The 27887-nt window shown below is 40.8% G+C and overlaps 1 protein-coding gene and 1 long non-coding RNA gene across 2 annotated transcripts in view; one reads left to right on the forward strand and one right to left on the reverse strand.

The window, feature by feature from the left end:
• LOC144501556 (uncharacterized) overlaps positions 1 to 19877 on the reverse strand; it is a 117433-nt gene extending 97556 nt beyond the window's left edge. Inside the window, exons 1-2 of the long non-coding RNA XR_013499150.1 lie at positions 19748 to 19877; positions 19501 to 19647 (exon numbers count right to left, since the gene is read on the reverse strand). This is a non-coding gene — a long non-coding RNA (uncharacterized LOC144501556). The remainder of the gene's footprint in view (positions 1 to 19500; positions 19648 to 19747) is intronic.
• The window catches only part of LOC144501538 (myosin-4-like), a 38097-nt gene extending 10464 nt beyond the window's left edge, over positions 1 to 27633 (forward strand). The window contains exons 6-38 of the mRNA XM_078225359.1: positions 4138 to 4201; positions 4309 to 4407; positions 4815 to 4918; positions 5449 to 5587; positions 8019 to 8137; positions 8240 to 8389; positions 8499 to 8669; positions 8772 to 9072; positions 9177 to 9247; positions 9454 to 9541; positions 9658 to 9775; positions 9883 to 10006; positions 11390 to 11526; positions 11666 to 11921; positions 12012 to 12254; positions 12364 to 12540; positions 12634 to 12779; positions 13677 to 13767; positions 13875 to 14264; positions 14368 to 14494; positions 14781 to 14899; positions 15509 to 15705; positions 15788 to 15971; positions 16057 to 16222; positions 16409 to 16533; positions 18923 to 19231; positions 19456 to 19659; positions 19759 to 19884; positions 20018 to 20188; positions 20333 to 20437; positions 20577 to 20672; positions 26932 to 27069; positions 27499 to 27633. Coding sequence (XP_078081485.1) covers positions 4138 to 4201; positions 4309 to 4407; positions 4815 to 4918; positions 5449 to 5587; positions 8019 to 8137; positions 8240 to 8389; positions 8499 to 8669; positions 8772 to 9072; positions 9177 to 9247; positions 9454 to 9541; positions 9658 to 9775; positions 9883 to 10006; positions 11390 to 11526; positions 11666 to 11921; positions 12012 to 12254; positions 12364 to 12540; positions 12634 to 12779; positions 13677 to 13767; positions 13875 to 14264; positions 14368 to 14494; positions 14781 to 14899; positions 15509 to 15705; positions 15788 to 15971; positions 16057 to 16222; positions 16409 to 16533; positions 18923 to 19231; positions 19456 to 19659; positions 19759 to 19884; positions 20018 to 20188; positions 20333 to 20437; positions 20577 to 20672; positions 26932 to 27069; positions 27499 to 27513 — 5070 coding nt within the window. The 3' untranslated portion in view covers positions 27514 to 27633. The remainder of the gene's footprint in view (positions 1 to 4137; positions 4202 to 4308; positions 4408 to 4814; positions 4919 to 5448; positions 5588 to 8018; positions 8138 to 8239; positions 8390 to 8498; positions 8670 to 8771; positions 9073 to 9176; positions 9248 to 9453; positions 9542 to 9657; positions 9776 to 9882; positions 10007 to 11389; positions 11527 to 11665; positions 11922 to 12011; positions 12255 to 12363; positions 12541 to 12633; positions 12780 to 13676; positions 13768 to 13874; positions 14265 to 14367; positions 14495 to 14780; positions 14900 to 15508; positions 15706 to 15787; positions 15972 to 16056; positions 16223 to 16408; positions 16534 to 18922; positions 19232 to 19455; positions 19660 to 19758; positions 19885 to 20017; positions 20189 to 20332; positions 20438 to 20576; positions 20673 to 26931; positions 27070 to 27498) is intronic.
• The last annotated feature ends 254 nt before the right edge of the window (positions 27634 to 27887 follow it).

Genomic DNA, 27887 nt, shown 5'->3' on the forward strand with positions numbered 1-27887 from the left:
TCTAGCGCTTCCCACTCCTCTGGAGGAGCGGTTAGTCCCTGTTGTGTGGACTCATAAGGAGGTAGAGGAACGGTTTCCCCTCTCCATTGCTTTTCTTCTAATAGTTCCCTTACTCTGGATTCTAACTCCCTAATCCTTTCTTTATCCTCACTCCACTTCTTAGTAGAGGCGACTACTTGCTCAATTAGACCAACTAACTGATGTATTAACAATACTCCTATTTTCTTTGTCATGGTTCTCTTTTCTTTAACCAACCACTTATGCTGTTGGCCCAGAGGGTAGGATAAGTTCCGCCCCCCTTTTCTCATCTGTTTAATGAATTTGTTCCTCTTAGTCATACACTCATGTATCAGGGATTCCGGAGGTCCCCACTGTCTTTGTGATCCTGCCAGAATACCGATAGGTTTTATACTCACCACCTGGAGCCTTCTATTCTCCCTTCTCACTCTCCCACTCCGAGGTCGCTCTTATCGGAGTCCGGTGTTACCTGTCAGGGTTGATCAAATCCCTCCGTACCACCGCTTACACTATTAAGCTTACACCATTAAGCCGGCTTTTACTCTGGTGGTCACTCAGACAGTCTCTCTTTCTCACTCACGTCTGAACATCACATCTTAGGCACCTTTTTCTCCAGTCTTTAAACTCACTTGAGTATTAAAGACAAATGCCTCCTTGTCTGTATATGTTCAATTCAGACATCTTTCACTCTCACACTCTCTCATCACATATGATCAGCCCACTGTAGTTTGACTCACCCTATTAGGTTCAGAACTCTATTCAAGCACCCAGGTTGTGGCCGTTCAACCTGAGCCCGCAAACAGACTCCCCGCAAACAGATCCCGGGGTCCCGGGTTTCGGCACCAATTGTAGTAGGTACAAAATACCTCTTGAGACTGGTATGAGTCAAAATAGAGTCGGCTTTATTCTCACAAGCTTGCGGGAGAACTTGACCCCTTGAAAGCGGAAGCCAAAGTTCTCCCTGAACACAGAAAAGTGGGGACATATATACAACATGGCTTCTAATACTGGTCACGAATCAACCCCAGACCAGTCACGACCCAAAAATACAATTTACAACTGCTGGTCATGAAGCAAGCTTCCAGACCAGCTACAAATCAAAAATACATTGATAGCTTCTGACCATAAACCAGTGTATCTGGCATTCTCAGCTCACGAAGCACAGGTCTTCTGTTTCCTGTTCTTCCTGCGATTTTCCTTTGAAGTTCCGGCGCTCTTCCAGCTGCCTCAGCGGGAGTTCCTCTTCAAACGGCCGATATCGCAATCCACATCTTGTAATTGCTTTCTTCCGTTTACGTTTGCCATGCAAGCCTGTAGAAAAGGTAAGACTTGCAAGTCTGCAAACACATTCACATTTACATTTACATTTGACTATCTATTGTTATAAGAATAAAAGTTAACTTGTATTAATGTCAGAAGCAGTATAAACAAGGGGATTAGCCATAATGAAGGGTTATGCTTGTGATACATTCTAAGTACAATGTTCAACCTTTTAGGTACAAATACATTAACCCTTTAGGTACAAAATACATTGAGTACAGAAAACATTAACCCTTTCCCTCCTTCAATGTCGTATACATGGATTTTAGCAAGGCGTTTGATAAGGTTCCCCATGGTCGGCTCATGAAGAAAGTAAGGAGGTGTGGAATAAAGGGAAATTTGGCCGATTGGATAAGTAACTGGCTATCTCATAGAAAGAAGTTTAACAACACCAGGTTAAAGTCCAACAGGTTTATTTGGTAGCAAAAGCCACACAAGCTTTTGGAGCTCTAAGCCCCTTCTTCAGGTGAGTGGGAATTCTGTTCACAAACAGAGCTTATAAAGACACAGACTCAATTTACATGAATAATGGTTGGAATGCGAATACTTACAACTAATCAAGTCTTTAAGAAACAAAACAATGTGAGTGGAGAGAGCATCAAGACAGGCTAAAAAGATGTGTATTGTCTCCAGACAAGACAGCCAGTGAAACTCTGCAGGTCCACGCAACTGTGGGAGTTACAAATAGTGTGACATGAATCCAATATCCCGGTTGAGGCCGTCCTCGTGTGTGCGGAACTTGGCTATCAGTTTCTGCTCAGCGACTCTGCGCTGTCGTGTGTCGCGAAGGCCGCCTTGGAGAACGCTTACCGGGTAAGCGTTCTCCAAGGCGGCCTTCGCGACACATGACGGCGCAGAGTCGCTGAGCAGAAACTGATAGCCAAGTTCCGCACACACGAGGACGGCCTCAACCGGGATATTGGGTTCATGTCACACTATTTGTAACTCCCACAGTTGCGTGGACCTGCAGAGTTTCACTGGTTGTCTTGTCTGGAGTCAATACACATCTTTTTAGCCTGTCTTGATGCTCTCTCCACTCACATTGTTTTGTTTCTTAAAGACTTGATTAGTTGTAAGTATTCGCATTCCAACCATTATTCATGTAAATTGAGTCTGTGTCTTTATAAGCTCTGTTTGTGAACAGAATTCCCACTCACCTGAAGAAGGGGCTTAGAGCTCCGAAAGCTTGTGTGGCTTTTGCTACCAAATAAACCTGTTGGACTTTAACCTGGTGTTGTTAAACTTCTTACTGTGTTTACCCCAGTCCAACGCCGGCATCTCCACATCATATCTCATAGAAGACAGAGGGTGGTGGAGGATGGAAAATTTTCAGACTGGAGACCAGTTACCAGCGGTGTACCACAGGGATCAGTGCTGGGTCCTCTGCTATTTGTGATTTTTATCAATGACTTGGAGGAGGGGGCTGAAGGGTGGGTCAGTAAATTTGCTGATGACACCAAGATTGGTGGAGTAGTGGACGAGGTGGAGGGCTGTTGTAGGCTGCAAAGCGACATTGATAGGATGCAGAGCTGGGCCGAAAAATGGCAGATGGAGTTTAACCCTGATAAGTGCGAGGCGATTCATTTTGGGAGGACAAATTTAAATGCGGATTACAGGGTCAAAGGCAGGTTTCTGAGGAACGTGGAGTAACAGAGAGATCTTGGGGTTCATATCCACAGATCTCTGAAGGTTGCCACTCAAGTGGATAGAGCCGTGAAGAAGGCCTATAGTGTGTTAGCGTTTATTAACAGGGGGTTTGAGTTTAAGTGCCGTGGGGTTATGCTGCAAATGTACAGGTTGGTGAGACCACATTTGGAATATAGTGTGCAGTTCTGGTCACCTCACTATAAGAAGGACGTGGAAGCATTGGAAAGAGTGCAAAGGAGATTTACCAGGATGCTGCCTGGTTTGGAGGGTAGGTCTTATGAGGAAAGGTTGAGGGAGCTAGGGCTTTTCTCTTTAGAGCGGAGGAGGATGAGAGGCAACTTAATAGAGGTTTATAAGATGATGAGGGGAATAGATAGAGTGGACGTTCAAAGATTATTTCCTCGGGTGGATGTAGCTGTTACTAGGGGGCATAACTATAAGGTTCATGGTGGGAGATATAGGAGGGATGTCCGAGGTAGGTTCTTTACGCAGAGAGTGGTTGGGGTGTGGAATGGACTGCCTGCTGTGATAGTGGAGTTGGACAGTTTAGGAACTTTCAAGCGGTTATTGGATAGGCACATGGAGCACACCAGAATGATAGGGAGTGGGATAGCTTGATCTTGGTTTCGGACAAAGCTCGGCACAACATCGAGGACCGAAGGGCCTGTAATGTGCTGTACTGTTCTATGTAATCAGATGGATCCCATATGTTACTTTCCCTAATTAAATGACACTGCATAATTGCAGTTGGCCAGTCCTTTCCTGCCGACTCAGGAATCCCACCAACTCTTGGATCCACCAGCAAGAATGCATTTTTTGGACTAAATTCCATCCAAAGAGTGATAAAAGTTTAGAATTCTTTTCCACAGAAAGCAATTGGTGCTACTTAAATTAAATGTAAAAGCTGAGTTTCATAGATTTGTGTTATCCAAAATATTAAGGCAAATGGGCAAAGGCGGATATATATCCCAGATCAGCCACGGTCTCATTCAATGACGACAGGACAAGCTCAAGAGGATAGATGGCCTATTCCTGTTACTGTGTTCCTAACTAGAATATCAATCTGCATTTTTCAATAACGTGAACTGTACAGCATCCACGTTGTGAAATTGCCTTCCAAATCACCGATTTGAAAAAATCTTTACATTTCAGGGTAAGTTCATCAGAATTCACTTTGGCACCACTGGGAAACTGGCTTCTGCAGATATTGAAACCTGTAAGTTCTGCTGAATTTTATTTGCAAATATCAGCCGTCAATCAATTTTTGAACATATGCGCTGGTTCTTCAGTGAATCTATATTTGTGTGTGTACATTCTCTCTAGATCTACTGGAAAAATCCAGAGTAACATTCCAGCTAAAAGCGGAAAGGAGTTACCACATTTTCTATCAGATGATGACCAATCATAAACCAGAAATTGTTGGTAAGCATGGGAGTTTTGGCAAGTTGCTACCTTGAATTTTTGTTGCCTGTTAACACAAGAATTATTGGTTCTAACATGTTAATTTTTGCAATACACCTTTATCTCAGTGTATAATTAGATGGATAGAAATAAAATCCTTGTGCCCATTGTTATAATTCAATTGTTTTTTTCATACTTTATTTTCAACTTCATCTGATTTACATTGTATTTATGTCCTGTCCATAATGCTTTCAGTGGTGATTTAGGATAGCAACTACCTGGTAAATGTTGAATTAAAGCTGTATTTGATACTTTAGTTGAATGGAGGAGGGGAATTCTAACTGTAAAAGTGGGTGATACAGTATATTTCTTTCATTCAGTCACTCAATAGTATTCTGACAAAACTTAACTTATTTTGTTATCTACAGAGAGTTGTCTCATTACCACCAACCCCTATGATTATCCCTTCATCAGCCAGGGTGAGATTTCAGTTAAGAGTATCGATGATACAGAAGAATTGGTGGCAACTGATGTGAGTTTTAGCTGTTGTGTATCTTTAGTTGTAATTTCTTATCTGGACACTTGTATCGTAAAGCATATCCATTTTAGACAGTTAGCACCAATAATTAATTTTTTTAAAAATACACACATCTAGAATGAAGATACACGTTTATTTGGTATCACAAGCTTTCGGAGCGCTGTTCTTTCATCAGGTAAGTGCTCACCTGATGAAGGAGCAGTGCTCCGGAAGCTCATGATACCAAATAAACCCGTTGGACTTTAACCTGATGTTCTGAGACTTCTTACTGTGCCCACCCCAGCCCAATGCCAGCATCTCCACAGAATGAAGATGATATAGAATATAAATAGATAATGATACTAATTAAAAACTTAATACTTGCAATCCCTTCCTGCAAAGTTAAAATTTAGAACGATTGAAGTTGAAGATTCAGCATAAAAACCTGTTAAAGTAAATTGCAGAAGTTTCCACAAGGAAGCTGCTGAAACTGTTTCAGCATAAATCTTTTTGTTGGATTTTGAATCTATTGTTTGGGTTTAAAGACTGCCATCGACATCCTGGGCTTCACCGGTGATGAGAAATGCGGCATCTACAAACTCACTGGTGCAGTAATGCACTTTGGGAATATGAAATTCAAGCAAAAACAACGCGAGGAGCAGGCCGAGCCAGAAGGCACAGAAGGTAACAGTTTCGTACATCTCCCTTTAATACTATATTAACATTTATCAATTCAAAATAACATTTCAATTCAGACATGTACACAGTACTATAACACTTGGAATTGTTATTTATGGAATAAGTAATAAATCATAAAAGTAGTCTATTTCCTCTATATATATATATATATATATATATACACCTATATAATTAATGCCTGGCATCTAAATGTGAATCTTAACTCCATTGGTTGCATCTCCCTAACCTGGTCTAAGCTCACACTTGCATTCGTCGCTGATTTTTCAGTTATTTTGCTCCTGGTTAAAAGGATTACTCTGTCACCAGAAATTACTAATATTGTAGGATGCAAGTCGAATATTTTGTCATCTTAACCGTATTAAAATCTATTTTTGGTAACCAAACAGCAGCAGATAATATATGTGCTGCGGCTGAGATATGCAGCTGAAGTTTGAAACATGTAGATGTTAGAAAGTCAGGTCTGGAGTGAGCATGGAGCTGCCAGAAATCCAGTTTATATCATGCTTGACCTTCTCAAGCAGTCTGCAGCCTTTGACATGATTGAACATACAATCTTACAATGCGTCATCCAACTGGGTGGAACTGCATTCACCTGCTTTCATTCTGAACTATCTAATTTTAGCCAAGGTGTCACATGCAATGGCATCACTTCCCACTACCATACCTGTGGTGTCCCCCAAGGATCCATCCTTGCCCCTTCGATTTCTCATCTATTTGCTGCTCCTCAGCAACATCATCCAAAAGCACAGGGTCAGTTTTCATACATGTACTGATGACACCCAGCTCCATCTCACCACCACCAACCTTGACTCCTCCACTGTTGCTAAATAAGCAGACTGTTTGTCCAACATCCAGCATAATTTCCTCCAACTAAACATTGGGAAGATATATGCCAATGTCTTTGGTGTCAACTTCAAACTCTGATCCCTCACTACCAACTTTATCTCTCTCCCTCTTAATTGTCTGAGCCTGAACAAGACAGTTTGCAACCTTATGTGATATCTGACTCAGTTTGAACTTCTGACCACAGGTCTATGCCAACACCAAGGTTGCCTATTTCCACCTTTGGAACATCATCCACCTCAGGTGATCTACTGCTTAAATCTTCAACCATGTTCTTGTTGCCTCTAGACTTGACTACTCCAACGCACCCCTGGCTAGCTTCCCACATTTCATAGAATCATAGAATCCCTACAGTGCAGAAGGAGGCCATTCAGCCCATCGAGTCTGCACTGACCACAATCCATATAACCCTACTTATTTACCATACCAACCACCTGACACTAGGGACAATTTAGCATGGCTAATCAACCTAACCTGCACATCTTTGGACATCTTTGACCTCTGAAAATTTGAAGTTATCCAAAACTCTGTTGTTCATGTCTGACCTTGCATCAAATCCCATCCACCTATCACCCCTGTACTTGCTGACTTAGTATGGCTCCGGGTTAAGCCATGCCTTGACTTTACCATTTTCCTCCTTGTTTTCAAGTTGCAACCATGACCTTTCCCCTCCTTTCCCCTGTAATCTTCAACAGCCTCACAACTCTCTGAGATACTCGTAATTTTAATTCATAGAAATCATAGAAACCCTACAGCACAGAAAGAGGCTATTCGGCCCATCGAGTCTGCACCGACCACAATCCCACCCAGGCTCTACCCCCATATCCCTACATATTTACCCACTAATCCCTCTAACCTACGTATCTCAGGACACTAAGGGGCAATTTTTAGCATAGCGAATCAACCTAACCCGCACATCTTTGGAGTGTGGGAGGAAACCGGAGCACCCGGAGGAAACCCATGCAGACACGAGGAGAATGTGCAAACTCCACACAGACAGTGACCCAAGCCGGGAATCGAACCCAGGTCCCTGGAGCTGTGAAGCAGCAGTGCTAACCACTGTGCTACCGTGCCGCCCATTGCTCCACCATTGGTAACCATGCCATCAATTGCATAGATCCCAAGATCTAGAATTTCCTGATTAAACCTCTCTGCCCCTCCAATTGACTTTCCAATAGGCTGCGAAAGTCAAATCTAAAATTTGCCAAAATATACCTAACTACTGCAAATTTCCAAATTGCTTTAACCTTTTAAAACTACTGACTGCTTTTCATAAGCAATTAATTATTTATGAAAAGATTTAGGACATACAAAGGTCATGGTACAGCATGAGAAAATATCTGTTTTTCATTCAGCAAGTTTAGCAAAAGTCATATAAAAAACACAACACAGAAAGACTCATCTTGGTTATACGAGTACAGCATTATTAACCTGAAAGGTTTGCAGATGCTCAACACTTAAAATATATAAGTAATTTAATCAAGCAGCAGAAAACTTTATTTACTGTTAATTGATGTTAATTTAACGTCAATTCTGTACATGGCTCACAGATATGTTTCCTGTATTTTTTCAGATGCCGACAAGGTTGCTTACCTGACTGGACTCAATTCCGCAGATTTGCTGAAGGCTCTATGCTATCCCCGAGTAAAGGTTGGCAATGAATTTGTGACCAAAGGTCAAACTGTTCAGCAGGTACATTTTCCTATCATTTTCGTAAAGCAATATGTATGTAAACATTTAACACATTTGATTTCGGCTGCTATTTTAACTAACTTGCATATTGTATTCTTTCAGGTCTACAACTCAGTTGGTGCCCTTGCCAAATCCATTTTTGAGAAAATGTTCTTGTGGATGGTTATCCGTATCAATCAGCAATTGGACACCAAACAGGCCAGACAGTTCTTCATTGGTGTGCTGGATATTGCTGGGTTCGAAATTTTTGATGTAAGAATCAGAAACATAAATATCAACAAAATAAATTACTGAAACTTTACTGCACTAAAAATCACAATCCAACACTTAAATGAGACATTAATTTGCTCTGTATATTTAGTACAACAGCTTGGAACAGTTATGTATCAACTTCACCAATGAGAAACTGCAGCAGTTCTTCAACCACCACATGTTTGTTCTGGAACAAGAAGAGTACAAGAAGGAAGGAATTGAATGGGAATTCATTGACTTTGGTATGGATCTGGCTGCTTGCATTGAACTCATTGAAAAGGTCAGTAATATCATGCAAGACATTAATTAGAACTGAAATACATTTATGTGGACCCTATTTTATTAAGTGTCTCAATGTTAACTACCTTTATAATTGCTCCAGCCCATGGGTATCTTCTCAATCCTGGAAGAGGAGTGCATGTTCCCCAAGGCCTCAGACACTTCTTTCAAGAATAAGCTGTATGATCAGCATCTTGGTAAGTCAAACAACTTCCAGAAACCCAAGCCTGCCAAAGGAAAGGCTGAAGCTCACTTCTCACTGGTCCATTATGCTGGCACTGTGGACTACAACATTACTGGCTGGCTGGACAAGAACAAGGACCCCCTGAATGAAACTGTAATTGGCCTATTCCAGAAATCATCAGTGAAACTATTGGCTCATCTCTACGCTGCATCCGCTGAAGGTAAATTTCTAAGACACTCAAATATTGATATTGCTTTTTGTTAACATTGTGTTCACACCTTTCCCAATCAGTTTAGAACAAACTAATTCATTGCTTTGTTGTAGCTGAAGCCGCGGGAAAGAAAGGTGGCAAAAAGAAGGGTTCTTCCTTCCAGACTGTATCTGCTCTGTTTAGGGTGAGTTGCTCTGACATATATATTTACAATGTGTAGTAAATTTTTAAAAATAAATTTGTGTCAACTAGCAAAATATTGATTGTGTCAAATACGATCAGTGTTTGTCGGTTGGTCTTGTATTGTTATTACAAATATCATGGGACAGATATCGGGATCAATATTGGGACAAAACTGGAGATCAAATTACTTTTTTGTTCAACTCACAGGAAAACTTAGGCAAGCTGATGGCTAACCTGAGAACCACACATCCACACTTTGTGCGTTGTCTAATCCCCAATGAGACAAAGACACCAGGCAAGTGTGATTCCCTTGCTATATACTAATGGATGCAGTCAATTGTTGTCAACCTTTCAGGTCTTAGGATAATTGTTTGATGTGCTGCATTTTAATCATTCTGTTGCATTCATCAGGTGTTATGGATAACTTCCTTGTCATTCACCAGCTGAGGTGCAATGGTGTGCTTGAAGGCATCAGAATCTGCAGAAAGGGATTCCCAAGCAGAATCATCTACGGTGACTTCAAGCAAAGGTAATGGGACTTAAAAACTGCACCTAAATTTTCTATTCTATGGAATTGTAAGTATGTGGAATTTTAAAGAGATAAACAATAACGTGCTTAAAACTCTGATGCAACAGATACAGGATTCTTAATGCAAGTGCCATTCCTGAAGGCCAGTTCATTGATAGCAAGAAGGCTTCTGAGAAGTTACTGGGATCCATTGACGTAGATCATACACAGTACAAATTTGGACACACAAAGGTAATTAGATTTAAAATTGACATTTCTCACTGTGAAATAACGACTGCGATTCTCCCAAAAGTACTGAATTGGTGGGAGGACTGTTCTAAATCCCGACTGTTTTGTCAGTTCAGCTTCTCACCTGAATCTCTGCACTCTGTGCACTGAAGAGGTCCCAGTCGTGAATCTCATTAAAAACCCATTCGCACCGGAGTTTGACAGTTCTGGAACTCTGCGCGTGAGCAGTGGTCCCGATCTGTCAGACTCCCCGTTTGCTGGTCAGTCTGATCACTGGCCAGCCCGGGACCCCCACAGTGCTGCCCCTCCAACCACTGCCCCCACCCCGCGTGGCCCGATTGTTGGGCCAATCCTGATCCACCACCCCACCCCCCCCCCCCCGCCCCCGCACACCCTCCCGGTTCGGAGCGCCCCGATGTCCAGGCCCCATCCCCCCCAGCAGTGGTGATCCCCCCACACCCCTCACTCCGGCACACCACCCCACCTCCCCCCCACCGCTGCCGCCCCCCCCCCCCCACCCGCCCCACCGGAGGCAGACCCCACCTGGAGGCAGACCACCATCCCCAGCCCGCCCCAATCACTGCCCTCCCTCCAAGCCAGACTGATCCTGTCTGCAGAGAGGCAGCAGGACCCCCCACCCCCACCAATTGCTCCTAGGCCCCACCCACAATCGGCCCCACCCCCAGTGGGCAATGCCAAGGTGCCTCCTGGGCATGGGCACTTTGCCCCTTGGGCCCGGGGGCACAGGCTTCCGCTGCCAGGGTGCCTATGCCAGGGGGCACCAAACCCCGCCGCAGACCCCCTGGGGTGGCCCGATTGCCCCCCCTTCATTCCGGCGAAGTCTCCCCCCAGTTCCCCGAACGTGGGGAGCCAGTCTGAACCCTGCCGGAATAAAGTACTCCTGGTGGGGTGGGAGATTCAACCGATAATTAACTAATATACACATTTCAAATACATGCAAAAAATGCCTTTCCGCCCGTTTCTAGCATGGCCTGACTGGCGACTGTTCGCCAGCTCTGGGAGATGTGCATGCATTCACATGCGCATGCGCAAATCCCTGTTCAAGGCCGGAGATGCCTTTCTCCCACTGCGTCCCAACAGAAAAGTTGCAGATCACAATGGGAGAATCGCGGCCAACATGTCGATGCAACTATACTCGCAGCCTTGAGTTTAAATTGGAAGCATAAAAGTTGCCTTATTGTTCCTGCATCATTATGGGGGTTAGATATATGGAGCTATTCCAGACCCACTACATTTGGATGGGGATGAACCGTTTGCACACACAAAAAGTCTAATATCAATTCAACAACGTAAAACCAAATTGATTTTAAATTTTATTTTGTGCATTGATCATGAAACGTAAACACTTACTTTAATTTCTTTAAGGTGTTCTTTAAGGCTGGCCTCTTGGGTACACTTGAAGAGATGAGAGATGAAAAGTTGGCGCAACTCGTGACCCGTACCCAGGCTATTTGTCGTGGATTCCTAATGAGGGTTGAATTTAAGAGAATGATGGAAAGGAGGTAAATATCTTCATGTATGAATATACAAGCTGTATTTGCCAGTAAAATATATCTTATGCAATACTATATGATGTTACTGTTACACAAAATCTGTAGAAAGATTGTTATGAACTGTGTTGCGAATAACTGTATTCTTCAGGGAAGCACTGTATACTCTACAGTACAACATCCGTTCATTCACAAACGTCAAACATTGGCCATGGATGCAATTGTATTTCAAGATCAAACCTCTTCTGAAGAGTGCAGAAACTGAGAAGGAAATGGCAAATATGAAAGATGAGTTTGAGAAAACTAAGGAGGCACTTGCCAAATCTGAAGCACGAAGGAAGGAATTAGAGGAGAAAATAGTGGCTATTGTACAGGAAAAGAATGATCTTGAACTCCAAGTTCAATCGGTATCAATGTTTACAATTTTATTATCGCAAGTTTCTATACAACATATAAAAATGTAGCCTGATATAACTAACTGTATCACTTTTCTGTAGGAAAGTGAAACTCTGGTGGATGCAGAAGAAAGATGCGAGGGATTGATTAAGAATAAAATTCAACTGGAGGCTAAATTAAAGGAAGCTAATGAAAGACTGGAAGATGAAGAAGAGATAAATGCTGAACTTACAGCTAAGAAGAGGAAACTGGAGGATGAATGTTCAGAACTGAAGAAAGATATTGATGATTTGGAGCTCACTTTAGCCAAAGTTGAAAAAGAAAAACATGCAACAGAGAACAAGGTAGGAATAGGTACTTTTTATGTATGATAGATATAGAACTCATGAAAGGCTCTTCATATTGGTTGACGATACTTCAAAAACTCTATTGTTTTGTTTTTAATGAATGTAGGTGAAAAACCTCACTGAAGAGATGGCTACTCTTGATGAAAGCATTGCAAAAGTAACTAAGGAAAAGAAAGCCCTCCAAGAGGCCCATCAGCAGACCTTAGATGATCTTCAGGCAGAGGAAGACAAAGTCAACACTCTGACCAAAACAAAGACTAAGCTGGAGCAACAAGTTGATGATGTAAGTCTTCTTAAACGCAGCCAGACCAAGTGGATTTGACAAGATCACCTTGTTTGAAGCAAATGCTGACAAAACATGTTTTTCCTTTAATAGCTTGAAGGTTCTCTGGAGCAGGAGAAGAAACTTCGCATGGATCTTGAACGTGCTAAGCGAAAGCTTGAAGGTGATCTGAAGTTATCACAAGAAACCATGATGGATTTGGAGAATGATAAGCAGCAACTAGATGAGAAGCTAAAAAAGTCAGTCTTCATTTTACCATTAATCCTGGCAATAACTCCTTTATTCACATAATTGCTTGAGCTCTTAATCCACCCGGTATATAGTTGGCTAGCTGCAGATCCTTGCATGGCCAGTACTTTAGTTAGCTGATTTTTCTGCCCTTGAGCACATAAACAGGTAGGAACAAAAATTAGCTGGTTTGTCTCCTAATTCCATCTACCTGATTTGGGTCAGTTAGCTCAGCTGGCTGGACAGCTGGTTTGTGATGCAGAGTGGGTTCAATTCCCATACCAGCTGAGGTTATTCATGAATGCCAACCTTCTCAACCTTGCATGAAGTGTGGTGATCCTCAGGTTAAATTATCTTTCAAAAGGAAGAGCAGCCTATGGTCATCTGGAACTATGGTGACTTTATCTTGTCATATCCCATAATACTCTGTGCTGATAAAAATCCAGAAATCTCAGTTAACATTCATTAATTGAACCAGCTTCTACTGTTTTGTGCAGAAGAGAATTGCATATTTGTACTAACCTTTGTGTGAAGTAGTGTTTCTTTTCTTCTGAATAGTCTGGCCCTGATTTTAGGGTTATGTACCTCTACCAACCCTTTCGATTCCTTTGAAGATCCCAAAAATAATCGGATCACCCCTTAACCTGAAATAAATTCAAGCAGGTTTTATGTAATGTTTCCCCATAATCTAACCCTTGGAGCACTCGAAACATCTGTGATTAGATAAGTTGGCTCATGGAAACACATTTCTCACATATTAATATGGTTTTAACTCAGGATTTAATATTGCATTCTAAGTATTCTGTAGCTATCCTAAATATTTTATTGCCTTATCACTTCAAAGCTTTCTTTTTGAGTTTAAAAATGTTCAAAATGTGTAATTTTCTTTTTCATTTATATTATTAAAGGAAGGAATTTGAGATCAGCCAACTTCAAAGCAAAGTTGAAGATGAGCAGGCTTTGGCTTCACAATTGCAGAAAAAGATTAAAGAATTACAGGTGATTTATATGTCCAATAACATTAGCGATCCATCCTTTGTAAAGGTTCTGTGCATGAACTGATGTTACTTGTTCTAAAATTACAATCAATACATATTCATCTTCAGGCTCGTATTGAAGAGCTTGAAGAAGAAATTGAAGCTGAACGTGCCGCTCGTGCCAAGACTGAGAAACAGAGAGCTGATCTTACTCGGGAACTTGAAGAGATCAGTGAACGTCTAGAAGAAGCTGGTGGTGCCACTGCAGCACAGATTGAAATGAACAAGAAACGAGAAGCAGAATTTCAGAAGATGCGCCGCGATCTGGAAGAGTCCACCCTACAGCATGAAGCCACGGCTGCTGCTCTTCGCAAGAAGCAGGCTGATAGTGTTGCAGAACTTGGGGAACAAATCGACAACCTGCAACGTGTCAAACAGAAACTAGAGAAAGAAAAGAGTGAGTTGAAGATGGAAATTGATGACCTTGCTAGCAACATGGAATCTGTGTCTAAAAGCAAGGTATGGTTCTGAATGTTGCTAAACCCAACTCTTTCATATAATTATGTTTAATAATTGTCCATTTAGTTTCGCATCTTTTGACAATTCTGCATATTGCCTTTAGGCAAACCTTGAGAAAGTGGCCCGGACTCTTGAGGACCAGGTCAGTGAACTGAAGACCAAACATGATGAGCATCAGCGTTTGATCAATGATTTATCAACTCAAAAAGCACGCCTTGGAACAGAAAACGGTATTTATCAATTATTATTCAAATTCTAGAAGATAGTATGTTTTTGTTCTATTCCAGAAAGCCAGTTAGTGATCTAGAGCCAATCATTGCACACTTCCATCTTTATTTCCAGAGTTAAACATTACAACTAAAGTCTTAAGTCTGAAGACATCAATCATAGTTATGGCCTGTTTCTGTGCTAAGTGAATTTCCAATTAATTTCCATTACCTGCATTGAATCGAATACAATTAATATAATCTTATGAATTTAGTAATGTTTTTGCTTGGAATCTCTTCTGATTTGCAGGTGAATTGAATCGCCAAGTAGAGGAGAAAGAAGCTTTGGTATCTCAGCTGACAAGAGGCAAACAAGGGCATACTCAACAGATTGAGGAGCTTAAGAGACTACTGGAGGAGGAAACAAAGGTAACAGAATAATTTAAGTAAACTGTCCATATTAGTTTTGGAAAAAATTATTTGAAATATGGTAAATTAATTTTCATTTTTAAAATTTATTCTTGCCACAATTTAAATGATCCAAATTGCAACATTATAAAATATTACATTTGGTGATGAATTGTCTAGTAACTGGCTACCATTATGAGTGACAATATTTCCAATATGTCCATAAGCAAAATAAGACCTTAAGACATCGGAGCAGAAATGGGCCATTCAGCCCATCCAGCCAGCTCCGCCATCTAATGAAATTATGACTGATCTGATATAATCCTCAACTCCACTTGCCTGCCTTATCCCCATAACCCTTGATTCCCTTACTGATTAAAAATCTGCCTATCTCCCCTTGAACATACTTAACAACCCAGCCTTTACAACCCTCTGCAGTAAACAATTCCACAGACTCACTACCCCCTGAAAGAAGAAATTCCTTTTCATCTCTGTTTTAAATGGGCAATCCCTTACTCTGAGATTATGCCCTCTGGTTCGAGACTCCCCACAAGGGAGATTCAAGATTTATTATTACAATAATAAGTGATGGTGTATTAACTATTACCACTAACTTGATAACTATTTCAGGCTAAGGGTGCCTTGGCACATGCTCTGCAGTCTTCCCGCCATGACTGTGATTTGCTCCGTGAGCAATATGAAGAGGAACAGGAGGCAAAGGCCGAGCTCCAACGTGGCATGTCCAAGGCCAACAGCGAAGTAGCTCAGTGGAGAACGAAGTACGAAACTGACGCAATTCAGCGCACAGAGGAACTGGAGGAGGCCAAGTATGTTAGAATGAAATGAGAGTTTGACATAAAACATAATTTGAGATGATATTACAACATCTTTGGTCTTGTAACATTTTAGGAAAAAGCTTGCTCAGCGCTTGCAGGATGCAGAAGAGCACATTGAGGCTGTGAACTCCAAATGTGCTTCATTGGAAAAGACAAAACAGAGGTTGCAAAATGAAGTGGAGGATCTAATGATAGATGTGGAGAGGGCAAACTCAGCAGCAGCAGCTCTTGACAAGAAACAGAAGAACTTTGACAAGGTATGAGTCATATTCCAAAGACAGTTATATTTGCCCTCTTTCTCTCTTCTATTTCTTCTATAACTATTGCAATTGTATAATAAAGGTTCTGGCAGAGTGGAAGCAGAAATTTGAAGAAAGCCAGGCTGAACTGGAAACAACACAGAGGGAAACCCGCAGTTTGAGCACCGAGATTTTCAAGATGAAGAATGCATATGAGGAGTCTCTGGATCAGTTAGAAACTCTTAGACGAGAAAACAAGAACCTGCAGCGTAAATCTTGATCTTTTGTTATTTAACCATATATTATACTCGGCATTTTAAAATTACTACATCTACTATAGAATGCTTTAATTAGAGAGTTAATGTGATAGAGTAATATGTATAACATAATAGAGAATAATATAACTATAAATAATATAATAGAGTAATATAATTTGCAATTTTTTCCTAAAACAGAGGAGATCTCTGATCTTACTGAACAGATCGCTGAAAACAGTAAGAGCTTCCATGAACTAGAAAAAGCAAAGAAAACTTCTGAGCAGGAGAAAAGTGAAATGCAGGCTGCTTTGGAGGAAGCAGAGGTAAAAATAATTCTTATTTTTGTATCTCATATTGCAAATTGTACTTGAGAACATCTTTTCTTGAAATCAATATTCATTAAAAACTTCTATATTACATTAGAAATCTTACAGCCAGTACAGGTATCTAATCCACAAGTTGTACTTAAGTTATTATTTTATTTCATGTAGCTAACTATTTAATATAAAGTTTGTCTGCGTCTCCAATTGATTTTACCCGTTCTTATGGTCCCTGCAAAGGCTGCTAATTTTTAAGAAGAGATATGCCTTTGCCAGTGACCGATGGGAATAATTCAACATCAAGATTTCAAGTTTTAGGGGTTTTAAGAAAAAAAATAAAATCTACATCAACATTGGTTTGGCCTCAACTGGAGTATTATGTCCAATTCTGGGCACAACACTCTAGGATGGGTGTTAAGACATTAAAGGATCTGAAAAGATTTACGGGAGCAGTTTGAGGGATGAGAAATGTCAGTTGAGTGCATAATTTTGAGAAACTGGGATTATCCTCTTTAAAGAAGACAGGCTTAAGAGGAGATTGGATAAAGGTATTCAAAATCATGAGGTCCAGTCAGTGTAGATAGCGAGAAACTTCCCCATTGAGAAAGAGTGGAGAACAAGAAGATACCCATTTAAGTTAATTATAAAAGAAGCATTGGTGATGTGAGAAAAGACCTTTGTACACGTTGATTCATTAGGATCTGGAGTGCGCTGCCTGAGTATGTTTGGAAGCATATTTAGTTGAGGCTTTCAAAAGAGAATTGAGAAGAGAATTATATCTGAAGAGAAAAAATTGCAGATCTATTGGAAAAAGGCAGGTGAGTGGGTCGAGATGAGTCACTCCTGCGAGAACTTGATGGGTTGAATGACCTCCTACTGTGCTGTAAATATTATATAATTCTCTGACTCAGTGCACTCTGAATAACATTAGGTCCCATTCTCCTTTCTATCAGCTGCACAAAATGGTAAAAAAGAGTATCTTGCTCCCTGATCTTTATACCCTTGACCCTTTAAATTTTTCTTTAAATTGGTACAAAAGGTGGGCCTATTTCCAATGATTAGAGAGGGAAGAAAACATGACAAAAGAGAGCAAAAGAGAGAGAGGTCAGTGGATCACATGGTGGCACAGCGGTTAGCATTGCTGCCTCACAGCACCAGGGACCCGGGTTCAATTCCCGGTTTGGGTCACTGTCTGTGCGGAGTCTGCACATTCTCCCGTGTCTGTGTGGGTTTTCTCCAGGTGCTCAGGTTCCCTTCCACTCTCTCAAAGACGTGCTGGTTGGGTGCATTGGCCATGCTAAATTCTCCCTCGGTGTACCCGAACAGGCGTTGGAGTGTGGCTTCTGGGGGATTTTCACAGTAACTTCTTTGCAGTGTTAATGTAAGCCTATTTGTGACACTGATCAATAAACTAAACTAAAGAATGAGAAGGGCACACAGATCACACAGGAAGAGAGGTCGGGGGAAAGCCACAGAATGTCTATTGGTTAATTTATTTTTGGAGGCAATAGTGCTGCAGAATTAGTTTAAATGTATTGGATTTTTAAAAAATCACTTTGCTCATTTGAAAGACATCACCAACTCATGCACTGAACAGTACTCCTTAAGAGGATTTTGTGAATGATCTTTTAAGAATCAAAATTACTTAACTTTGGGCAAGATCTAAATTGTTCAATCATGGCAGCATTTAATAGATTTGATCCATATGAATCACACTTTCTGCGATACAAATTACTAAACCTTTAAAACTCAGACCGCAACCCTTTTTTCATATATTCTCATTCTAATGTTAATTTTCTATTCATTGTTGAAGTAGCAAAGTAAACAGATAGGAATCATTGAAGTAATCCCTGATTGCTCACCATGGGGACATCCTGCCTAGATCCATAACCCTGACAAGGCACGGTCATAATTATTAATACATGATGGAGGACTTTGGTGGCCAAATGGGAGTGGGAACTGAGGCAGGCAGCCAGTTAATTTTCCAACACTGACAGTCATGCTCCTCTCCAGACGCCATTCCGACAGTCGGTGATTTTGCTGATGAGGGAGCAGGCAGGGCCCGGCAACCTAGTCAGTAGCTGATTCGGGCCAACTTCCGGGAAAATCATTATCCCGTCACTGCTTCCCTCTTGGAATGGGGTTGGGACCCCGAAACAGTGAGGATGTTGGTGTGTTGAGCCATCATGCATAATCTAGTTGCATATTTCAAACTCTGGTATCTGAAGTGTAAGGGCTCTTGATATTAAGCAGTTCAAATTATCGCTCTTAAAATAACAGTTTAACAGTTATCGCATCCAATTACATAATTAAAAGCTAACATATCCTGTCATTGTAACTCATACAATTCTTATAACTACAAATGGGTGACATAGATGATACCCTTTTGCAGGCTTCTCTGGAATATGAAGAGAGCAAGATCCTCCGTGTTCAGCTAGAACTGAACCAAATCAAATCTGAAGTTGACAGGAAAATTGCAGAGAAAGATGAGGAGATCGACCAGCTGAAGAGGAACCATCAGAGGGTTGTAGACACAATGCAGAGCTCCTTGGAGGCTGAAATCAGGAGCAGAAATGATGCTCTAAGAGTAAAAAAGAAAATGGAGAGTGATCTGAATGAAATGGAGATTCAGTTGGGACATGCGAACCGTCAGGCTTCTGAAGCTCAGAAACATCTCAGAAACCTGCAGGGTCAACTAAAGGTCTGTTTCATAGAGCATTTCTGTTTGGTTTTCATGTAATCACATTTAAAAACAATTGGTGAAAGCAAGCTTGCCAGTGCCTTTAGGTAATCAAATTGTAAGCATTTTGAATAAAAAGTTAGAAGAAAACTTATTCACTGCAACCTGCTGTAAATGTTGCAAACAATGTAAGTGGTTGGTTTCCAATAAAAGTTTACATTCTAATACATCTATGTTGGAAATAGGATACCCAGTTACGTCTGGATGATGCTGTCAGAGGCCAGGAAGACTTGAAGGAGCAATTGGCTATGGTTGAGCGCAGAAGTGGCTTGCAGCAGGCTGAGATTGAAGAAATGAGAGCAGCACTGGAACAGACAGATAGATCTCGCAAGTTGGCTGAACAGGAGCTGATTGATGTCACTGAGAGAGTACAGCTGCTGCATGCTCAGGTTTGTCCTCGCACTGTCAACTTTGGACCAAATAGAAGTGCAGTCTAATAGTTTACAGATTTTACAAAACATATTCTTACAGACTGACTTTCCTTGCAGAACACAAGTCTCATCAACACCAAGAAGAAGCTGGATGCTGATCTGAATCATCTCCAAACTGAAATGGAGGACACAGTTCAGGAATCGAGGAATGCTGAAGATAAAGCAAAGAAGGCTATCACAGATGTAAGCCACAAGTTAACTTAATTACATGTTCACATTTTCACAAATGGTGATTTGTCACACTCAATTACTTTGTTCATACTATTTCAAGTTTGAGCTTGAATAATGATTTGCTCCATTACCTCACGGTTATAAGGCTGCCATGATGGCTGAAGAGCTGAAGAAGGAACAGGATACCAGTGCTCACCTTGAACGAATGAAGAAGAACCTTGAGCAGACAGTGAAGGACCTGCAGCATCGCCTGGATGAGGCTGAGCAGCTGGCAATGAAAGGAGGAAAGAAACAGCTCCAGAAACTGGAGGCTAGGGTAAGTGGCATGACTATGTTATGCTCAGCAATATTATTGAATACAAGTTGTATTGAAATAACTTGGAGGAAATAATAATTTGAAAAATCAGTGTAGAATTTACATGCTGATAAAACAACTACTACAAATTGGTGACTGGTTTAGGTGTGTGAGTTGGAAAATGAATTGGAAGCTGAGCAGAAACGGAGCAATGATGCCACCAAAGGTGTTCGCAAATATGAAAGAAGAGTCAAGGAGCTGTCCTATCAGGTATTGTAGTTTTCTCTGGTGCTAATTTCAGAATTCTGTACAATCTTCTTATCTGCATAAGCACAATATATTGTCATCCAAGTCTAATTATTTGTTTTCTGATATATAAATAAGTTTTGCTCTTTTGTACTATTCTCAGTCAGATGAAGATAGAAAGAATATTCTGAGACTGCAGGACTTGGTTGATAAACTGCAGTTAAAGGTTAAAGCCTACAAGAGACAATGTGAAGAAACTGTAAGTAATTCTTCCTTTTAAATTTCAAAGATAATATATATACATATATATGTATATGTCCAAGTGTATTTGTATTTCTTTTAAAATATTTTAATGAAATTATCTTATAAAAATTTATAGTAAGGTTGTTCAATCGTTTTTTTAATAACAGCTACAAAGAATATCCAACAGTTACCGTATCCACCAATCATCACCAACTCATGTTTATGTAAGAAAATATTAGATGAGTGAAGACCATTCGGCTCATCAAGCCTCTCTTTCCACAAGCTATAGATAAATTGCCTTAGTAAGAAATATACTTGTCTAGTTTATCCTCAAAGGAATGTTCTAAATTCTCCCTAGTTCCTAAAGAAGCCTAAAGGCAAAGTTTATCTTTTGCCCCATCTGTACCATTTAGCCACACCTCATTCTGTTTTACACATATTTCTGCCTCCATCCTAATGTCAAAAGCACAAATTAACCTGGTCTGTGTTATAAGTGATAGATATGGACATTCCAAATAGAGGCAGAAGTAGACAATTTGGCCCCTCGAGTCTGCTCAGTCATTTGGTAAAATCATGGCTGATCTGTGTATGTTTCGAATTCCACATTCCTATCTACTCCGATAATCTTTGATTCCCTTGCCTAACACGATTATATCTACTTCCGCCTTAAAAATATTCAATGACCCTGCCTCCATCACCTTCTGAGGCAGTGAATTCCTAAGTCACACAACCCTCTGAGAGAAAAAACTCCTCTTCATCTTTGTCCTAAAAGGGTGACCTCTAATTTTACAATAGTGCTCCCTAGTTCTGGACTCACCCACAAGAGGAAACGGCCTTTCCACGTCCACCTTGACAATTTTGTTCAAGACCTTGTATATTTCAATGAAATCATCCCTTAGTCTTTTAAACTCCAGTGGAAATGAGCCCAGCCTGCCTAAACTTTCCTTATAAGACAACTTGTTCATTTCAGGTATCAATCTAGTGAACCTCCTCCAAACTGCCCTCAATGCATTTGCATCCTTCCTGAAATAAAGAGACCTAAACTGCATGCAATATTTGAGTTGCCAATGGCTTGCATAGCTGAAGCATAACATCCTTACTTTTATGTTCACTTTCTTTTATAATAAAGGCTAGCATTCCATTAACCTCTTTAATTACTTGCTGTACCTTCAAACTAACTTTTTGTGACTCATGCACTAGAACACCGAGATCCCTCTGTGCCTCAGAATTCTCCATTTAAATACTACTCTGCTTTTTTTATTTTTTCTGTCAATGTGAAAACTTCATATTTTCCCACATTATATTCCATCTGCCAGATTTTTGCCCACTCAGTCAACCCACCCATACCTGTCTCCAACCTCCTTATGTCCACTTCACAACATACTTTCCTGCCTATCTTTGTGTAATCTACAAATTTAACTACCATGCCTTTACACCCCTCATAAAAGTCATTGATATAGAATCCTACAGTGCAGAAGGAGACCTTTTGGCCCATCGAGTCAGCACCGACCACAAACCCACCCAGGCCCTATCCCCGTAACCCCATGCATTTACCCTATCTAGTCCCCCTGACACTACCCGCAATCCACCTACCCGCACATCTTTGGACTGTGGGAGGAAACCAGAGCAAACCCACGCAGACACGGGGAGAAGGTGCAAACTCCACATAGACAGTGACCCAAGCCAGGAATCGAACCCAGGTCCCTGGCTGCTGTGAGGCAGCAGTGCTAACCACTGTGCTACAGCGCCGCCCCAAGGTGGCACAGTGGTTAGCACTGTGAAAAATAAATTGTAAGAGTTGAGGCACCTGCACATACCCCTGTGGCTTTTCACTCATCACATCATGCCAATCAGAAAAGGCCAGCCAATTTTCTATCCATGCTGATATGTTGCCCCCTACACCATGAGGTTTTTTAAAAATGCTTTCCGGAAATCCAAGTACAGCACATTCACAGGCTTCCCATTATGCACAGCAGACATTACTCTTTCAAAGAACCAATAAATTGGTTAAAAATAGTGTCCCTTTAACAAAACCATGCTGACTCTTCACGGTTACCTTGAGTTTCTCTAAGTTCCCAGCTATAACCTCCTTAACGATCAATTCTAACACCTTTCCTACAACAGACGTCAAGTTAATTGGCACGATGGCACAGTGGTTAATTAACACTGCTGCCTCACAGCGCCAGGGACCCGGGTTCAATTCCGGCCTCGGGCCACTGTCTATGCGGAGTTTGCACATTCTCTCCGTATGTACGTGGGTTTTCTCCGGGTGCTCCGGTTTCCTCTCACAGTCCAAAGATGTGCGGGTTAGGTTGATTGGCCATGCTAAATTGATCCTCAGGTCAGAGGATTAACAGGGTAAATATGTGCGGTTACAGGGTAAATAAGGCCTGGTTGGGATTGTGGTTGGTGCAGACTTGATGAGCCGAATGGCCTCCTTCTGCACTGTAGGGATTCCATGATTCTGTAATTTCTTGTTTTCTGCCTCCCGCCCTTCTTGAATAAAGAGATTACAATCATCTTGGTTATTGCGCTAACCTCCTTTCCAGTCTCCAACCAGCCATTAATTAATCAGACCCTTTTTGAATGCACTAATAGCCAAATGCTTTGTTGAGAGTCAGCTTTAGGCTCCTAAACTTTAAACAGTTCTTCTAATTCTATGCTTGCAGCCTAAATCTTATATTAATGTCAACATTTTGAAGACATGAACCATGTCCCTAAAATTTCTTCTGCCTAATGAAAAATCCATAATTGTGAGTGAATCCTTATAGAAAAGAGCCCTGAGTTGCAGTTAACCTGCTTCACTTATCTGAAGCTGCTGTATCAGTGTAATTTGAGAGGCAGGGTGCCAAAAATTGCCCATAACATTCCAAAAGCATTTTCAGTGATCTGCTTCAAACTAGAATAACTTCTCTCAATTTAGCATTAACTAAACCTTAGCACATATCTTATTATTTGATTGATTTGGTGGATGGGTTTCACAATAATTACAGAAAATCTACAATGAATTCTTGATAATCACAACCTAACATTTCCTTCTTTAACTTTGCCGATAAGACACCCTTTCAACATTTCTGTATTTACTGCATTGTTTCAATATGCATTATTTTACATTTACCTACTTTTAAATACAGCTGCTATTACTTAATTTAGATCTTTTGATTCTTTTTATTATCCTTATATTTGCCATCTGGCCACACTAAGAGTAAATTTTATTATATTACAAGAAAAATTGCCCAACCATATTATTTTCAAACATTGTGAACAACAGAGGACTCAACAGAGACCTGTGAATCTCCACAATCCCTGCTCTCATTCACAGCTTTCTCATTGATCATTCAGCTTCCTGTCACATGACTTTGTTACAAGTCCCCTGCTAATTGACTTTTTAAAAATTAGTCAAAGCCAAGTAAGCTCTTTTATGTCATTAGAAGACCTTCGTCTTGTAATTTAGTTGCTCCTCAAAGAATTCCAGCAGCTTTGGGAGACATGATTATTTCCTGAATCCATCCTGACCAATCTTTATGACCTCTGGCTCTTTAGATGACCTCTGATGGCGTTCTGAATTAAACCCTCGGGTTTAACCGCCATAGTTGTAGTAATTTTAAATTTCTTATTTCTCTCCTTTCTGTAATGTCAAAGTAACATTTCCAGACATCAAGCTGAGCTCCTGCCTTCAGAGAACTCCTATTTTTCTTTCATTATCTCCTGCACCTCTTTGGGAATTTTATGTTGTTTCCCAGGTGCCTGATCATTATTTCATTCTTTGTTTCTTTAATACTCCTCTGGGGACTTCTGCTCTTGATTTTTATATATATATAAATATTATCTTGCAAAAAGTACTTGGGGAATAGACTAAGGCATAGCATGCCATCACTGACGTACCTCATGCCATTAACAGCTTGGACATTAACGCCCATCAATTTTCCCCCATCAGTAGCAAACCAGAGTTAATGCTTTTCTCATCACATTTCAGGCTTATTGATTCTGGCCACAAGCACACTCCTTCAATAATTCTTAAGTGGTTCTCCTCTCACTATGTGAGGTGCACACATAGACAAATGAATTTCAGTTGCAAGGCATGTACATTTGGATTAACAGGCAGCTCTCCAATAGCTGCATTAATGTAGGAGAAGCAATGATGTGATAAACAAAACAAAAAATATTGTAAGTCCCCAGCAGGCATCTAGAGAGAAACAAATTTAATGTTTTAAGTCGATGACTTTCATCTGATGAAAGCATATTGGCCCAAAACATTAATTCCCTACTCAGGGAGGGTCCCAGAGGACTGGAAAGTAGCTAATGTAACACCATTGTTTAAGAAGAGAGGGAGGCAGCAGACGGGAAATTACAGGCGGGTTAGCCTGACTTTGGTCATTGGCAAGATTTTAGAGTCCATTATTAAAGATGAGATTGCGGAGTACTTAGAAGTGCGTGATAAAGTAGGACTGAGTCAGCACGGCTTTGTCAAAGGGAGGTCATGTCTGACAAATCTGTTAGAGTTCTTTGAGGAGGTAACAAGGAAGTTTGATAAAGGAGAACCAGTGGACGTGATTTATTTAGATTTCCAGAAGGCCTTTCATCAGGTGCCGCATAGGAGACTGTTAAATAAATTAAGTGCCTATGGTGTTAAGGGTAAGATCCTGGCATGGATAGAGGATTGGCTAACTGGCAGAAGGCAGAGAGTGGGGATAAAGGGGTATTTTTCAGGATGGCAGCCGGTGACTAGTGGTGCGCCTCAGGGGTCGGTGCTGGGACCACAACTTTTCACAATATACGTTAACAATTTGGAAGAAGGAACTGAAGGCACTGTTGCTAAGTTTGCAGATGATACAAAGATATGTAGAGGGACAGGTACTATTGAGGAAGCAGGGGGGCTGCAGAAGGACTTGGACAGGTTAGGAGAGTGGGCAAAGAATTGGCAGATGGAATACAATGTGGAAAAGTGTGAGGTTACGCACTTTGGAAGGAGGAAAGGAGGCATAGACTATTTTCTAAATGGGAAAATGCTTAGGAAATCAGAAGCACAAAATGACTTGAGAGTCCTTGTTCAAGATTCTCTTAAGGTTAACGTGCAGGTTCAATTGGCAGTTAGGAAGGCAAATGCAATGTTAGCATTCATGTCGAGAGGGCTAGAATACAAGAGAAGGGATGTACTTCTGAGGCTGTATAAGGCTCTGGTCAGATCCCATTGGGAGTATTGTGAACAGTTTTGGGCTCCGTATCTAAAGAAGGATGTGCTGGCCTTGGAAAGGATCCAGAGGAGGTTCACAAGAATGACCCCTGGAATGAAGGGCTTGTCATATGAGGAACGGTTGAGGACTCTGGGTCTGTACTCATTGGAATTTAGAAGGATGAGGGGGGATCTTATTGAAACTTACAGGATACTGCGAGGCCTGGATAGAGTGCACATGGAAAGGATGTTTCCACTGGTAGGAAAAACTAGAATCAGAGGACACAACCTCAGGCTAAAGGGACGATCCTTTAAATGAGGAGATGAGGAGAAATTTCTTCAGCCAGAGAGTGGTGAATCTGTGGAACTCTTTGCCGCAGAAGGCTGTGGAGGCCAGCTCATTGAGTGCCTTTAAGACAGAGATAGATAGATTCTTGATTAATAAGGGGATCAGAGGTTATGGGGAAAAGTCAGGAGAACAGGGATGAGAAAAATATCAGCCATGATTGAATGGCAGAGCAGACCCGATGGGCCGAGTGATCTAATTCTGCTCCTATACCTTATGGTCTTATGCTGCGTATTTCTGGCAGTTTGTGTTTTTATTTCAAATTCCACGAACTGAAGTATTTTGCTTTTGTGCTAAACAAATGTTGCTCTCTGAGCTCCACCTAAATTAGCAACTATGTAAACAATGAGAAAAAGTGGCCTTGCCAATTGTTCTCAAAGGAAACCAATCTAATGCCCTTATAGCTGCCACGTTCTGACTGAATTTGTCTTGGCACAGGAACTCCACTGTGTAGCTGCTGATTTTCAGGGACTTTGTGATGGTTTGGGAACTCCATGATCAATCTCAGATTGATGATCCATTGTATTCTCAAATTTTCAAGTCCTCGCACAAGTCAGCACTTAAAACCAAAGGCCCCTTACCTAAAATTCTATCTTGAGCTCAATCACGATCTTGTAAGTTATTCTGTTGCAAAAGTGTATTTACTATTTACTGTTTCTTTGTTCTTCATTTAAATGCACTTTTCAGTGACTATTCATCAATTTTAAGCAATGCGAAATATTTTGCACTGATATTTCTTGTATGTATTTTCTTTAGGAGGAGCAAGCCAATATGCATCTCGCCAAGTTTAGGAAGGTCCAGCATGAGCTAGAAGAGGCTGAAGAGCGTGCCGATATAGCAGAAACCCAAGTCAACAAATTTCGGGCTAAAAGCCGTGATGTTGGTGCTGGCAAGGTGAAGCAAGTAATTTAAAAACAGATTAAGTTACATAATAAATACTGCATTACAATACAGCTACTTACACTACCCCATCAAGGAAAAGCCATTTGAGTACATGGCAACACAAAATCAGAGTAGACTCTGCGAAACAGGCATGACACCAAAGAAAAAGTAGTCTTGCATCTTATGAAGTTTGCACTGAGGTAGCACAAATCACATTTATTGCACATTTTAAATTCCTTTTTGATGCTGCAAGATGCACTAGCTGTATCATTCAGGACCTGCAGCTGAGCATTGCATTGAATAAATATCGTCTGAGACTGATATCTTTTAGTGTAACTGCAGTTTATTCTAAGTATTGGGTTGATTTTCTAGTATGTTAATCATATTTTAAAAGCACTTTTGTCATTGTATCACTTAATTGCATTTTCTTTTTCACATTAGGCAGCCGAAGAGTAGAACAAAATGCTGAAATATTCCAGAGAAGAAATACACAAAATGTGCATTTCTTTGACACACCGTTTTGTAACTAATATTAATTAAAGTTAGCCCTGTTCATAGAAATAAAGTTGCAACTCCAAAAATTCTCTGTTGTTATTCTTGAACGTGGACACAGATGTCTGGAGAGCAATTGAGTTCTAAAAATACATTTATTGTATATGCAATGTTTAAAATCCAAATGTTGTTGCATCACTGAAACTATCAGTCACAATTTATAGTTTTTATTATTCTTGCACGCCCCGTCCTTTATTCTCAGATATCACAGTATTTCACCTTCCATGTGCTGAACTAACATAGCACCAGGGGGCACTAATGTGTTGAAAGACCCCCTC

The sequence above is a fragment of the Mustelus asterias genome, chromosome 12 (genome assembly GCF_964213995.1).
Source record: "Mustelus asterias chromosome 12, sMusAst1.hap1.1, whole genome shotgun sequence".
NCBI classification, from domain to species: domain Eukaryota; kingdom Metazoa; phylum Chordata; class Chondrichthyes; order Carcharhiniformes; family Triakidae; genus Mustelus; species Mustelus asterias.